The sequence below is a fragment of the Bicyclus anynana genome, chromosome 5 (genome assembly GCF_947172395.1).
Source record: "Bicyclus anynana chromosome 5, ilBicAnyn1.1, whole genome shotgun sequence".
Taxonomy (NCBI): Eukaryota; Metazoa; Arthropoda; class Insecta; order Lepidoptera; family Nymphalidae; genus Bicyclus; species Bicyclus anynana.
Genome location: NC_069087.1, coordinates 14,021,073 through 14,036,535, shown reverse-complemented (window position 1 = coordinate 14,036,535; position 15,463 = coordinate 14,021,073). Strand labels below are relative to the sequence as shown.

General features: G+C 36.6%; 2 protein-coding genes across 3 annotated transcripts in view; one reads left to right on the top strand and one right to left on the bottom strand.

Annotated features, from left to right (window-relative positions):
• The window catches only part of LOC112052135 (pre-piRNA 3'-exonuclease trimmer), a 494,504-nt gene that overhangs the window by 251,666 nt on the left and 227,375 nt on the right, over nucleotides 1-15,463 (bottom strand). The gene's annotated exons all lie outside the window — the stretch shown is intronic.
• Nucleotides 1-15,463, top strand: part of LOC112051788 (slit homolog 1 protein) — a 163,503-nt gene that overhangs the window by 127,831 nt on the left and 20,209 nt on the right. The window contains exons 1-3 of one of the 2 annotated variants that reach the window (XM_024090580.2): nucleotides 2,799-3,153; nucleotides 8,354-8,440; nucleotides 14,198-14,381. In XM_024090580.2, the coding sequence (XP_023946348.2) occupies nucleotides 14,208-14,381 (174 nt within the window). In that variant the 5' untranslated portion in view covers nucleotides 2,799-3,153; nucleotides 8,354-8,440; nucleotides 14,198-14,207. Of the gene's footprint in view, nucleotides 1-2,798; nucleotides 3,154-8,353; nucleotides 8,441-14,197; nucleotides 14,382-15,463 lie in introns of those variants that run through there. The other variant, XM_024090579.2, reaches the window with a different exon arrangement.

Below are 15,463 nucleotides of genomic sequence, written 5' to 3'. Positions count from 1 at the left end.
TATCGCCGCGTTGGCTTTTAAATTTACACGTTTTTAATAAATAGTGTCGGAAATAGTAGTCTGTGACGGATATGACGTCGATCGATATCGTGATGGCTTCAGTGTGCTCGTGGCGTTCGAGCCGTCCACATCTCTTGTTGTTTAATTCTTTATGGGTTACTTGGGATAGGCGGGGAGAGTGACTTGAGTGGAAAAGGGGAGTATTAGATATCTGTCAAACGATCCTTTAACCCTACACACATCGTGTGCGTGACTTCACTCAAGGTCATTTTCTGCCATTCTAGGGTCTTATTTTGGTTACAGTTTGATTTGTTAATTAAGTTGTCATGACAAATGTTGTGAATCCATAACCTTTGTTTGACATTAGTTTTCTTATTTTTGTAATCACTTTTGAGTCTGCAAAAATTACTATACTGCAATAACGTATAGTTAACTGAAAACAATTTTTGTTTCATTCAAAACATACTCCAATTTTTGGAAACAGTTCTTTTATTCATCTAACAACACAGTAATGGGTATACCAGAAGCGAGTACTGCCGTACTATAGCGGGGCCAAGTCAAGTGGCTTCGTCGTCCTTTGTGCTTCTACCATAAAGTTATAATAGTGCAAGTCTACAGACGGACTGTTGTACAGTTGTTCAACCATTTTTAATATATTATAAACTAGACTCACGCGGACGCCCGCGACTTCGTCCGCGTGAAGTTCAGTTTCTCACAAATCCCTCGGAAGCGATGGATTTTTCCAGGAAAAAGGGAGCATGTGTTAATCTTAATTTAATTAAGGTGTTTAATAAAGTTTATTTTTATTCCAAATTTTAGCCGAATTGGTTCAGTAGTTGCGGTGTTAAAGAGTAACAAACATCCAAACAAACATCTATATAAACTTTCGCGTTTATAATATTAGTAGAAAGTGGTACTAGCGAACGTCCAAGACCCAATGCGCGTGAAAATCACAAGCTATGACATTTTTTAATTCTAATAACTTCCAAAAAGACGGTGGTTCGGACGTTAGGCTGTATGTTTTTTGTTTCATCTATGTACAGCGATATTTCCGTCATTTGTGGACCGATTTTGAGATTATTTTTTTGTTTGGAAGGGTGAACTTCCAGGGTAGTATGAAGGCGGTGCTAAGCCGGTGTTGTCTTAATTTAAGCCGTTTTTGACAGGACCACATGAAACTGTCTGCAAATTCTGAATCTCTATGATATTACATGGCTTGAATTAATACATCACCGGCTTAGCACCGCCTTCATACTGATCAGCAGGTAGAACATAATAATATTATGATGTTATTTTTCACTTTTTAGTTTAATGGGTACGGTTTCAGGTTTTGAAGCCGGTTATATTTTTTTTTATTAAAATTTTGGTTTCGTACAATATTTCAATTTGTTATCATTACTAAACAGAAGTATAAACATCGTGAGGAAACCTGCATACCTAAGAATTTTCTTAACTATCTGCGTGTTGCAAGTCTGCAATCCGCGGCCAGAGTGGTGGACTATTGACCGAATCCCTCTAATTCTGAGAGGAGGCTCGAGCTCAGCAGTGAGCCGAATATGGGTGATAATGATGATGATGATAAATTAATAAAGAACGTCGTAGTACAACCGGGGGACAATCAAAATGTGCAGGAAACACTCACTCACTGACGGAACAAGGGAAGTCGCGCGCCTTTACCAGTTATTCAATTTAGTAGATCTCCGCTAGCTTCTCAATTTTTTTTTAATATTTGAAGATAGAAGATTGCATTGTTTTCTTAATTCGAAAGGAAATTGCTCTATTCCTATACATCATCAGTCATCGAATATAACTTTTTAGTGCTTTAGAAATTTTGCAAATTGAACTGCAGTGTTTACAATAGGACTTGTGTTAAATCTGGGTCAACAGATTTACAGACCTTGTTTAAGAAATATTCGTATTTAATTATGACGTCATAAACCTCGACTTAAGCGGGGATAATGAGCTTATACAGGTTTAGTACTTACAATGTACGCTTAGAGGTAATTATCACTAAGTAGCAATGTCACACGAAATAGTAATATAATCAATTTTAGGCTTTCGCTGATAGTTTAAAGTTATTAAAAACTAATAGCTCCATGGTTTACCTACGTAGTTTTGGAAACAAGGGGATATAACACAGCTTATCATACTCGCAAATACCGTGGCTTTCTATAGGCAAAATAATTTTTAAAATCCGTTCAGTAGATCCAGAGATTATTGATATCAGTAAAGAACTTTCTTTATTTAGGTATTTTAATTCCGCATTCTCACGGGAACGAGAACTACGCTGTTGAAAGTGCGTGGCGTCGGCTAGTCAGTAGATATTCCTATTACATAACTAATATATTGGTATCAATTTATGGATTTTTATATTCTTAAGCTATTGCATAGCTTTTATCGCGGGCTTTGAGCTGGCGACCGAATGAAGAAATTCCGTAACGAAAATAAACCTAACACACAAGCCGTGCATCAAGTACACATTTCGACGTTGTCATATCACCTCAATTAAACAAGTGGTGTGTAATTATGGGGTAAACTTATTAAGCTAGAGTTCTTACTGCTTAACGTAACTAAATTTTTATTTTTTTTGGAACTTATAGTATCCCACAAGTAACCAGGGTTCAATATTATTAGTATTCCAAAAGATACAAACTAACCCAGGGTTCACCGACTCTCCCAGTCGTTCATGAGCCGCGAACCGGCAGTTCGTCACAAAATGAGATTACTCGCACAATGATACGGGACGGAGATGGGCTATCAAATGATAATGGATGTACCGAAGGGGCCTGGGCAGTCGCTGTCAATCTGCGAAACCGTCACGTAACTCATATAAATAAATCTGTGCTAACAAAAAGTGCGAAATAAACACTAGGTACACAAAGCGCATAAATAAGTGCTAAATACTGTGTAGTAAAATATTCTGTTTTTAAAACTGTTTGACCTTTGTTTAGTTTGATCACAATCAGTGATTTACGCTGACTATGTTTGTGATTGAATGTGGACATAATTGTACGATTGTGTTATAGAGTCAGAGATGGTTAAGTGCAGTGTCGTGTGAATTGTGTTGATGTGTTGAGGATATGTGTTATTGTGGCTTGTGAAGTCCACAATTTTACGCCTTTGAAGTGTTTGCAAGACTTTTCTGTTGTGAAGGTATTTATTTCCTTTAGATTCTTCGTAAAATGTTTTTTAAACAAATGACAGTCGGCCACGCCAATCTTCATAATCAAATTTGGCCTATTTTGACAGGGGATATTTTTTTATTCTTTAAAAGTTAGCCCTTGACTACAATCTCACCTGATGGTAAGTGATGATAAAATGGAATCGGGTTAACTTGTTAGGAGGAGGATGAAATCCACACACACTCCTTTCGGTTTCTACATGACGGCGTACCGGAACGCTAAATCACTTGGCGGTACGTCTTTGTCGGTAGGGTGGTAACAAGCCACGGCCAAAGCCTCCCACCAGCCAGACCTGGACCAATTAAGAAAACCTCAATCGGTCCAGCCGGGTATCGAACCCAGGACCTCCGTCTTGTAAGTACACTTAGGCCGTCATATCGATAACGAGCTTTAGCTCACCACGCTGCTCTAATGCGGGATGGTGGGTTGAGGGTGATAATTTAAAAACCCTTAAAACACCATCTACCTTTTAAAGACTAAATAAATGTTATAAAGTAAATAAAAGCTTATATAAATTCATAAACATTGTTAGTTTACTTGTAAACCTACGTAATAACAATAATGGAGTAATTAACCTACCTACGTAAACCTACGTAATAACAATAATGGAGTAATTGGAGACGAAGCACAGTGAAGAGAACTCCTCGACGGTTCACAGTAGCTACCTTGTGTTTGGACTTGATAAACGGTGCCAAGCCAGTGTCGTGTTTTAATTAAAGCTGTTTCTGAAAGAACCACATAAATTTTGTAGTTTAAACGTGTTTAATTAAAACATCACTGGCTTGGCACCGCCTTCAAACTGATCAGAAGGTAGCACATAGGATGTTATTTTTTGCTTTTTAGTTAAAGTTATTTTTAGAGTTGGAAGTCGGTTGAATTTTTTTTATTAAAATTTTTTAATGAATTCTATTTTTAAAAATAATTAAAAAAAAACGGTTGTCTGTAAAGTGGGTTTACAGACTATAGTAGAACGTGACAACGTCAGAATATACTGATGGGATGGTTGCATTTTTTAAAAGAAAATGTTCGTTTTTTTCTAAAATACTGATAATTCATATAATCAAAATCATCAGTTTTCGCAAATTTTGGGAAACCATGGATGGATCGATGAATTTTTCGGAATAAAAAGTAGCATATGTGTTAATCCAGAGTAAAATCTATTTCCATTCCAAATTTCAGCCAAATCGCTACAGTAGTAGCGGCGTTAATGAGTAAGAAACATCCAAAAATCCATACAAACTTTCGCGTTTATAATATTAGTAGGATCTTACGGCTAACTATGGATATTAGAATAGAATAGAAATCATTTATTTGTTAACACAACACATAACTACATAATAACTTAAAACTAATACATTTACATTGTAATAATAACTAATATATATATATATATATATATATATATATATAGAAAATATGTTGTGCCAAAAAAATGGACCTGACTCAGCTAAAATTTGTTGTGAGTACATCAGTACCCACAACGCTGGTTATATTCATAGTTAGCCGAATTGCTAATGATCCAACTCAGGCGTATATTAAAGAAGTATTTTGTCTAAGAACACAACGAGTTAATATATTCATACGGGACATATATTCATATCTATACTAATATTATAAAGCTGAAGAGTTTGTTTGTTTGATTGAACACGCTAATCTCAGGAACTACTGGTCCGATTTGAAAAATAATTTCAGTGTTTGATAGCCCATTTATTGAGGAAGGCTATAGGCTATATTTTATTCCTGTATTTCTACAGGAACGGGAACCACGCGGATGAAACCGCGCGGCATTTACTAGTCATCCATAATCCATTTTATGGACGTCTTTCTTAGTGATATCAGTATTTGGCGCACCCGTGGTTAGAGTTCACGTCCGGGTTACGTAAGAAATCTGGGACCTCGTCAGCCGACGACGACGCTGTATTTTCTGATATAGTAGCTAGCTTTTTAAACCGTCATATGTCCAGTAATGGGACTAGGGCCTTAGCCATGTGGCACGTCTATTATCATTCTACAAACGCTAACGCTTCGAAAACTAACAAAATGTATGCGAATGACAGATCCGATCGACAACTTGATCACGTGACTTGTCGATAGTGAATATCATTCTCATACATGTTTTAATTTTCGAATCCATGTGGCAAGGTCAAGTGCGTCTGATCCGCATTGAACGGATCTTATCTACCGTAAAATTTAAAATCCGTTTGATGCGATGCGTCCGATACGTACGATGTGGATCAGTGGACACCTACCATTACCCTCCCATAAGAAGTTATCGCTTCAGAAGTATTGTTCCAATTGAAAATCTCAACAGGACTAATCTATACTAATATTATAAAGCTGAAGAGTTTGTTTGTTTGAACGCGCTAATCTCAGGAAGTACTGGTCCGATTTGAAAAAATATTTTAGTGTTAGATAGCCCATTTATCGAGGAAAGCTATTGGCTATATACTATCCACGTATTCTTACGGTAACGTGAACCACGAGGGTGAAACCACGCGGCGTCAGCAAGTGTGTTTTATTTTTAAAACCATCCGAACACAGCGAGACGTTTCGACTAGTAAAGTTATTGATTTCACCTTTCGATTGACGTAATACCTATTCCGGCTACACATTTTCCAAAGCTTCGAACGTTTTAGATAAGATCGCTATCATAAAGCTAATAGATTCCTCTCACGCTACTTTGCTACACGGGTAAATAAGCAAATAGGTATTTTGTGACCTACTTTGTAAAACTATTGGAAAGTAGAGCCTTAATTCTTTATAAGCTCAGAAAAGCTCGCCATTTTTAACTTTTCTTTATAGAAATGGACGTATCTACTATCCAACAAGCTTACTGTACTTTAATCCGCAATTTAAAGCGAATTTATTGGTCACGATGTTTGCTTTGCGATTTCCTTTCTCGCGTGGTTTGTTTTACTAGAGACTCGACTGCGATAGGTTTTCAATTCCCTTCTTCTTAATTACCCTTTGTTAGGGTAAAAGGAGATGGTCCAAAATTGTATGGAGCCCAGGTCCAGTCATTGTACCCTGGCGGAAATAAAAGAAGATATTATTTTTAACTATTTTTGATTATACAAATCTACGATTTTACTTAATTCTTTCGAAATAATATTAATTATCTCCCAAGAAATGCAACATTAATGGCGGATAGATGACGTTTTCAATGCGTTATTCGATTTGACGTTTGCTGTCAACTGTCATGTCATAGTTGCTTTATGGGCGCCATCTTGATATAACTCAAAAAATTGGGTTTTTATTTTATTTATTTCTTTTTATTTAGTTAGATTTTTTCACCTTAATAAATTTTAATAAATTCCTTGTATTTTTTAAATTTTAATGATACGGGGTACAAGAGTGGACCTGAAATGGACCATCTCCTTTACAAAAAATCTTCCTTAGTGCTAATCTATTTTCTAAAAGGAAACGTTAGGTGTTGTTGTAGTATTTTTAAAGTGTTAACGTACGTGTAAACTGAAGAACTTTACATGAGAGACAAGAAACATCTTTTAAGTATCACCAAAAGTCGTTTTATGCGACCGAACACGTTTTTAATGTACGTATTACGGGCTACCAACGGTAAAGCTGTTTAAATCTTTCTGCAACAAAATCAATTTTTACCAAGAATTGTTAGTTACGAGGTATCACATCTTGACCAACGATATCAGGAATGTGTTACCTCACTCGGCGTTTTCTTTCATAAAATATTGTATTGCAAATTATGGCGTTTAAATCGTGAGTTTTTCGACATTTTATACTGTAGTAATAGACGGAGAGCCCGTGAACCCCAGAACTTCGTCATATTATAAAAGCTGAATGTTTGTCAGCTCGTGCTCCTACCATAAGTAACTACGGTAGCCAATTATGGCGTTTGGACAGTGGTGACCAGAGACTTGATTTCAGGCAACCCTTTGCTAGGGACCCTTGAAGTTTCAAATTAAATAGTGTATTTCGAAGGGTTGCCGCAAAGCTAAGTGACTGGCGACTGGGAATATAATTTCTCATATTTTATCGAGGAAAACACGAAAAAATTACACTTTATACTTAAAAGGTTGAGGGTCTGGATCCTTAAAACCTGCTACCTCCCAAAGCTACCACGGTCCAAACTCCATAATTGGCTACCGTACTTATGGTAGGAGCATGAGCTGACAAACTTTCAGCTTTTATAAAATGACGAAGGTCTCTGGTTCGCGGGCTCTTGGCCTATATTTAGGAACTCATGAACGTTTGCATTGCATCGCTACGTAGTTGACATCCAAAACCCGCATCAAACGCTTTGATCCTGCGTTTCTAATTAGAACGCTAAAGTGTTAAATGCCTTTCCGGCGTCAATTTTCTGCCACCTAATAATTTAAACACCTTCAGAGCAAACTGATTTTCTAGGCAAGTTAACTGAAACTCATCTTTTGTATCGAGTATGACTGGACTAACATTTTTATTGATCGATATTATGGGTAGGGAACCTGGAGTTATCAGTCATCAGGTTGGGTCGTTTTAGGATATTTATTTATTTAAGCCTTTTACAATCTAAATGACATAATATTCAATACATTATATAGTTAAAGATCATCCCACTGCTGGGAAAAGGCCTCCCCCTTTCTCTTCCATTGTGTCCTTTCCATAACTGATCGGGTCCAGAATGTTCCGTCAAAGATCATCCATTGGGCACCATGATGTTGTTGCATTACTCCAATAGGCTACTCGCTTGCTGTACAAAACTAAGAAGATTTTTTGCATAGAGGCAGTTTAGATGCCTAGAAATTCTTATCACATTTTTATTTGTGAAAATAATCTCGTAATTGTAATATTTTTATAAAACAAAATTGTATTTTTATCACGTCACCGCAAACGCCAATCATAAACTGTAACGTCATTCGCTACAAGGCATCGACTTGTGATTGGCGCTTGCGGTGACGTGATAAAATCACATCACTGCAAACGCCAATCACACTGCACGCTGTCGTTTTAGCTTGTACTGTGAAAAACATATTTAAAAAGTAAAATTTTACTAAAATCACGTCTCAAAAAATATAAAAAAAATACATCAATCTATTATAACGCTAATGAACTATTTAAGACAATTAAAAAGTGTCAATTAGTCTATTACCTTCAAGCAGATTTTTATATGGCCTTGTTAGAAGTTTATTTTTATATATCATGATACCTTGTTACAGGGCGGTCACAGGATGCCTAAGAACATGACCTAGTGCCCCATGAGCGCGGCACCCTGCTACTCGCCGACCTCACGCACACAGACACAAGTAAGTATAATATGTTAAGTCATATTGAAACTCGTAAGTCGCTAACAAACTTTCAGTAAGCAAGCCCAGCTGGCCTATTCACTAATTTGCTTCATATAACAACGTATTAAAATGAACATCAAATCAACTGAGAAATGTCATCTATCTACTGTATGCTCAGATCAATTACCATAGACCCTGCCTAGCTAGACGTTACCTCCCTGTCAAAAGTATATGATCACGATCTAACGTATTTAAACAAACTGCGTCCATAGAATCCATGTTTCATTGTGTTTATATTACACGTATGACGTGTGTTACAATTTTCATTTTTGTGTAGAGTAAGGACACAGAATATATTTATTGGTGGTTGGTTGTGTAAGTCCAAAAGTAATTGGTCTAATACTGTATGATACCCTCGAAGGGTTTTCAGTAGGCACCAAATGACATTTGTTACATAGAATCTCAATTCTCAATTTCGTAAATATGTTGACTAACATACACGAATTAAGCTACTGTTACTCATGTTCATTTCAAGCACGAAAGCATGCTACTTTTAAGCAGTTGCTACTTATTAGCATGATTGTGTATACTGAGCATGCTTATTTCGCTTGTTATTAGCTTGTTTAAGAATCAAAAGTCATGCAATTAAATTTAGCTCGTCTGAACTGGTTAGCTTGTTGCGTATGCTAGTCGATCAGTATTGCTATTCTGTATTATCTTCATCTTCATCTCTCCCTGTCTAACACGATATAGACAGAGAGCGATAGATATAAATCAACATGTGTAATGTTGAATGAATGGAATGTTTGCTTTAATCATGCTTATTCAGGAGCATGCTTAAAAATAGCATGCGTATTGCTAGTAAATGTAAACTGACGATAAGCATGCTCGTATGGAGCATACTTAATAGCACGTTTTTAGCATGCTATTTTAGAGTATGTGTAACGTTAGCGATTGTAGAAAGATAATCGAGGTGCCACATGGCTAACGCCCTTGGACGTCATTATCCGTAGCTGGACCAGCTAACAACGGAAACAATGATTCAATGCAGTACAAGCAAATATAGCTTCAGTAGGTAATACGAAGCTCCCTGTTAATATACGAGCTCCGAGTAAATAAATAACAAGCAATACATGTAAGTCATTAATATGAATTATAATCCCACCGAAGCCTTGAAACGTTTCGCGATTTACTCGCTGGTACTTCCGACCTGCGCCGAACGGAAGGTTTTATCGCACTGCTAATAATAATATTTATTACTCGCACTGCATAATATTATCATTTATTTATTACCAGTAGTAGAATATAATATATTATTGTATATAGGTATCAATCAACGATAATTTATAGGTATTATAGATATGTTACGTCCCTATAAAATCACCGCAAAAAGTGATTCGAATTTAGCTATTATAAATTGCCTTAAAAAAAATCGGTGAAGGAAAACATCGTGAGGAAACCTGCATACCAGAGAATTATCTTAATTCTCTGCGTGTGTGAAGTCTGCCAATCCGCATTGGGCCAGCGTGGTGGACTATTGGCCTAACCCCTCTCATTCTGAGAGGAGACTTGAGCTCTGCAGTGAGCCGAATATGGGTTGATGACGTACGACGTACGTAAATTGCCTTAAAACACATAATAAACTTTTCTGTACTTATGTAGGTAATAGGTATACGGACGAATATCTTAGCATTCCATGGATTCACCGTGCGGGAGCCGGGTCCATCGCGTGGTAGAGAGAAAAACTCCGAGTAGAGTCCTGAACTTGTGACTACAGGATGTAGGGTTAAGGAATTTCTTGACGATCGATCAACACTCCCCGTTTTCTGCTCGTGTTGTTCTCCCTGCCTAGCTAAATTTGGTAAGATTCTATTAGAGCAGCTTTGGATACTCGTTCTAATATAGAACTAGCTGCACTTCTAGAGAGGCAAAGGTCTTTAAGCAAGTTATGGAGAGATTTTGCTGGTAATCCTCTCACATGTTTAGTTAGTTCATTTGTTAGGTCACAATATTTATTTACTTTTATATTGTGGTCCTTCGGAATGTTAGTCTCCCATGGCACAGTAAGCTCTACAAGTACTATTCGCTTAGTTTGTTTGGATAAAAGGAAAATGTCTGGTCTAGATCTCGAAATAGCGATATATAGAGTTAAAGTTTCTGTGACTGTAGGGGGTAATCTTGAAATTATTGAAAATTCTTTTACCAATAGAATGCCACGTTATTTATGAGTGTCATAGGCTATACTTTATCACCGTTTTTTCACGGGAACGGGAATTACGCGGGTGAAAACGCAGCGGCGTCGGCTAGTATAAAAAAGTTGATATTAAAATAATACTTCGCGGGCGTAAATACCCAGTTATAAAGTCTGTTCAGTAGTTATTGAGTCATTGGTTTTTTAATAGTTTCACTTTAAATGCTAGATAGAAATTGTAGTATATTTCAAAGGAAAAACCCTAAACCTTTTTTAATGACACGAGCAAATAAAAAAGAAACAAACCTTCAAGATTGCTATCTGAGGGAAATTACTTTTGGAGGGAATGTTTTGAAGGAAAGCTTTACGAGGAAGTGTGTTGTTTTTATTTTCCTTTATTAGGCGAGTCGTGAATACAAATGAAGTTAGGTCAATTATTCGTAGGGTCATGAATTTAGGTCACAACTAAAGGTCTAGACGATTAAACATATTCTATTGTATAGATAATAATAATTATACGAGTTGTTCCTAAATTACGTTAAAGATAGGTTTTTGTAGGCCTTATTAATACCTACATACGTGAAAGTTTACAGAAGTTTAGGAAAATGATGTATGTGTATCAGTAGCGAAGACTGAAATTTTCTAGTAGGTAACCCGTTCATGTGTTTTTTTTAGTTGGAATGTGTTTTTGGCTGAGTACGTTAAATTATTATTTACGTCCTTATAACTCGTGGATTTTTAAAGGTAACCCGGTAGGAACCGAGTTGTTAGAGACCATCGCCCCTGATGTGTATGTACATCATGTTTTTCTTTTACTCAAAAACTATTAAAAAGATTTTATTACGTTTTTTTTTCTACATCATTCGTATGTTTTTCTCATTTTTTGTTGCGTTCGCCTCGGATTTAATGATAAGCGGTGCCATTAGATTTGTCTTTAATAACCTCCCGCATCCGATTTGTGTAGGAAATTTTAATTAATAAGTATAATTAATTGTTTTTGGTCCCAGTTTTGATTATCTTTAATATAAGATTTACTACGTTTATTGTTTTTGTTCTATTAATATTATATTGTGATGCCGTAGATGGTACAATTTGTAAGGAAATATTATCTGAAACGGCACGAAATCCAATCCCGTGTTAATTAATTTTGACAATTGACGCTGCTGTAATTGTGTCGCACAACTCAATTTACTGTGTTATTGGCAGAGGGTATAATTAAATGATGTCTCTACAGATGGACTACAATAATTGCTCATTATACTAAAGCTACACTCAATGTGGGATGTTTATCAACGTCGTCATCAACCCATATTCGGCTCACTGCTGAGCTCGAGTCTCCTCTCAGAATGAGAGGGGTTAGGCCAATAGTCCACCACGCTGGCCCAATGCGGATTGGCAGACTTCACACACGCAGAGAATTGAGATAATTCTCTTGTATGCAGGTTTCCTCACGATGTTTTTCCTTCACCGATTGAGACACGTGATATTTAATTTCTTAAAATGCACACAACTGAAAAGTTGGAGGTGCATGCCCCGGACCGGATTCGAACCCACACCCTCCGGAATCGGAAGCAGAGGTCATATCCACTGGGCTATCACAGTTATATCTCACTATATCAGTTTATCAACAAACAAATGAAAAAACACCGGCCAAGTACGTGTCGGGCCATTCGCAGTGTAGGGTTCTGTAGATTAAGTGAACTGAGCAGTAGAATAAATTTCTGTAGATTAAATACGGGTTTGAACCTTACACACTATCACTGTTACTCACTATAGGATAGACGAGAAAACAATCATCCTCACTTTACATGAGGGGAAGGAAACCTAAAAATGTTGCTTTTTTTTGCAAATTTTCTTTTTACCACTTTATAGACGTGATTATTGAACATGCCAAATTTCACCATTCTAGTTTTTGCAGCCTCTGTTCCAGTTATCTTACTAACAACTTAATCTTTTAATTAAAATTGGAATTAGTATGCAATTTTCGAGTTCCAATTACGTTTTTTAAGTTGGGTGACTATAACTCTAAACAGCATAATCTTTAAACAGCAATTTGTTTCAAGTTTTTATAGTTTTCCTTGTGATTTCATAAAATATTCTACTTTCGTAAATTTTTTATCATATCCAAAAACCGTTTAGCTGGTAGAGGGTACTATAGATACATACTATTAGATACTATGAGATAAACAAGTGAAAAAAAATCATCCCCATTTTATATGTAGGGGAGGGACTCTAAACTAATTTTACGTTCATGCTGATCCTAAATTACAGCTGTAGTGATAATATATGCGCTAAACCGCGGACGGGCAGACAGACCAGGCTGAAATATAAGGGTTCTTTGTGGAATACGGAAACCTAAAAATGGAGGTATAAATCGCATTCCTTTTATACCTATCTAATTTATTTAAAAATCATGTATTTCTTTAAAACGTTATTAAAAATATATGTATCAATATCTAATTTTTATAATAGTACCATAGGGTAACTTCCCATGGCCGAAACCTACCATCAGACCATAGGCCTATTTGCCTATTTATAAAATATACTTCTCATCAAAAGTGTTTTTGAAGAGAAGTATATTAAATCCTAAGCTGACCTATGAGAATCGAACCCATCGACCTCTCTGTTGAATATCACAACACTACCAACTGCGCCAGAGAGGCGCAAAATAATAAAATAAACCTCCCTATACGAAGGTCTAGCCCTTCACTTTTAAAAATGATGATGCTAATGAAACAGGTAGGTATTACATACAAGCTCTTTCTTATCTAAGACCACCAAGCAATTTGCAAGCCTCGAAAGTAAAATTCAATTTTCTGCCACGGAAAATTATGAGTGGAAAGATTATAATACACCTGTTTCACAGCGAAACTTTGAGAACCCTCGAAGCCTTTAATATTTTTGCCGAGTAAATTTTACCCCTAAGACAAGTTTTTTTTCCAGATTGATTCCATTTGGCGGAAATTAATTTCTCGGTAAGCTTCAGAGTCTTTAAGGCTTCGTTCGAAGGAGTACTTTTACTCGTATAACGCGGAAAATATATAAAGTTCGCAATCTTTAACCCAACTATATATATTATAAATAGAAGTAGGTAAGTACTAAGGCTTATCTGCATTTATAATATTATATTTATCGAATCCCTATCATTTTCTTTAAGCTATACGAAATAACTAACTGATCCGATGAACTACGTATCGTATTCGTAGATAACACACTCTTTTTCGACTAGTTGGAGAGGGAAAGGAATATTTGTCAAATTAAAAAATATTCTTTTTTAAAAAATATATATAAGGGAGACGAATATCTTAACATTTCATGGATTCACTGTGCATTTGTCGGGTCCATCATGTGGCATAGAGAAAAACTTTCAGCAGAGCCCCGGACTTGTGACCGATGGGTGTAGGGTTAAGGACGTCCTTGAAAGTTAACTAACACGCCCTTTCTCCACTTGTGTTGTTTTCCCTGCCTAGCCAAATTTGTTAAGATCTTAATAAAGCAGCATTGGATACTTTTTCTAATATAGAACCTGCTGCAATTCAGTTCAGTTTAGTGCAGTTTCATAAGAAAACGTGAAATCTGTGCAGGTACTTCACCATGGTGCCCCGTTGGTTGTTGGCCTGCTGCGTGGTGCTGCTGGCGCGGCCAGCACACCCGCAGGGCGCGCAGCAGTGTCCGCCGCAGACCACCATCACCCCCTGCAGCTGTACCGTCAAGAAGAACGGCCTCGACATCCTCTGCGAGTTCACTGAACAGCAACACATACAGAAGGTGAGATACGAGGACACTAATATACTTTAAGAGTACACTCATTGTCATCTTTATTAGCCTATTTTAATAGCACAGTTCCCGTTCCCGTATGAATACGGCGTTAATATATAGCCATATTTTCAAATCGGACCAGTAGTTCCTGTTGAACCAAACAAACTCTTCAGCTTTATTCAGTTCTATACTTATCCCGATCCCGGTATCTATACCGGGATCGATGGCTTAACATGCTCTGCGAGTCAAGGGTGTTCAACGCAACCAATTTATCATCTTCGGGCTGAGAATTTCAACTGTGAATTTCAATCTCAAAATCAATGCACTGGGGTTTCAAAATATAAATATTAAAAAATACTCTACAATCTACAATAGACGGCAAATCGATTACATAAATGGTACACAACAAAGCATATGTTCCGATTTATTAACTCATTTAAAATATTTGTATGTATTTTAACTAAAGTAAAATAACAATGCCAAATCGTAGTTCCAATGTTAGAACGTGCTTGAAAATTGGATTACAAACTTTGAATCGGTAGAACTGATAGACGTTTGAGTGAAGTGAGTTAAGTTGCTATGTGAAAGTTTGTAGAAAACTTTGAGCTAAAGAAGGACTTCTGAATTTTTTTTTCTGTGGCAAACTTCTGTGCTCAAAGTGTGTTTATTTAATCAATAAGTTAACTGGTGAGTACTTATAAGTACATATCTACTTGATCACGATCTCATCTGACAAGGATGGATCGAGAAAATCGAAAATTCACCAATCTATTCATCGTCGTTATCAATCCATATTCGGCTCACTGCTGAACTCGAGTCTCTTCTCAGAATGAGAGGGGTTAGGTCAATAGTCCACCACGCTGGCCCAATGCGAATTGGTAGACTTCACACACGCAGAGAATTACGTAATTCTCTGGTATGCAGGTTTCCTCACGATGTTTTCCTTCACCGTTTGAGACACGTGATATTTAAATTACCAATCTATTCATACACGCTTTTATAACGTCTATATACATTAAGTCACAGTTACTTTTTGCAATCGTCGAACATCGTTATTTCAACGAAATTACATAGAATAAAACACAATCAAA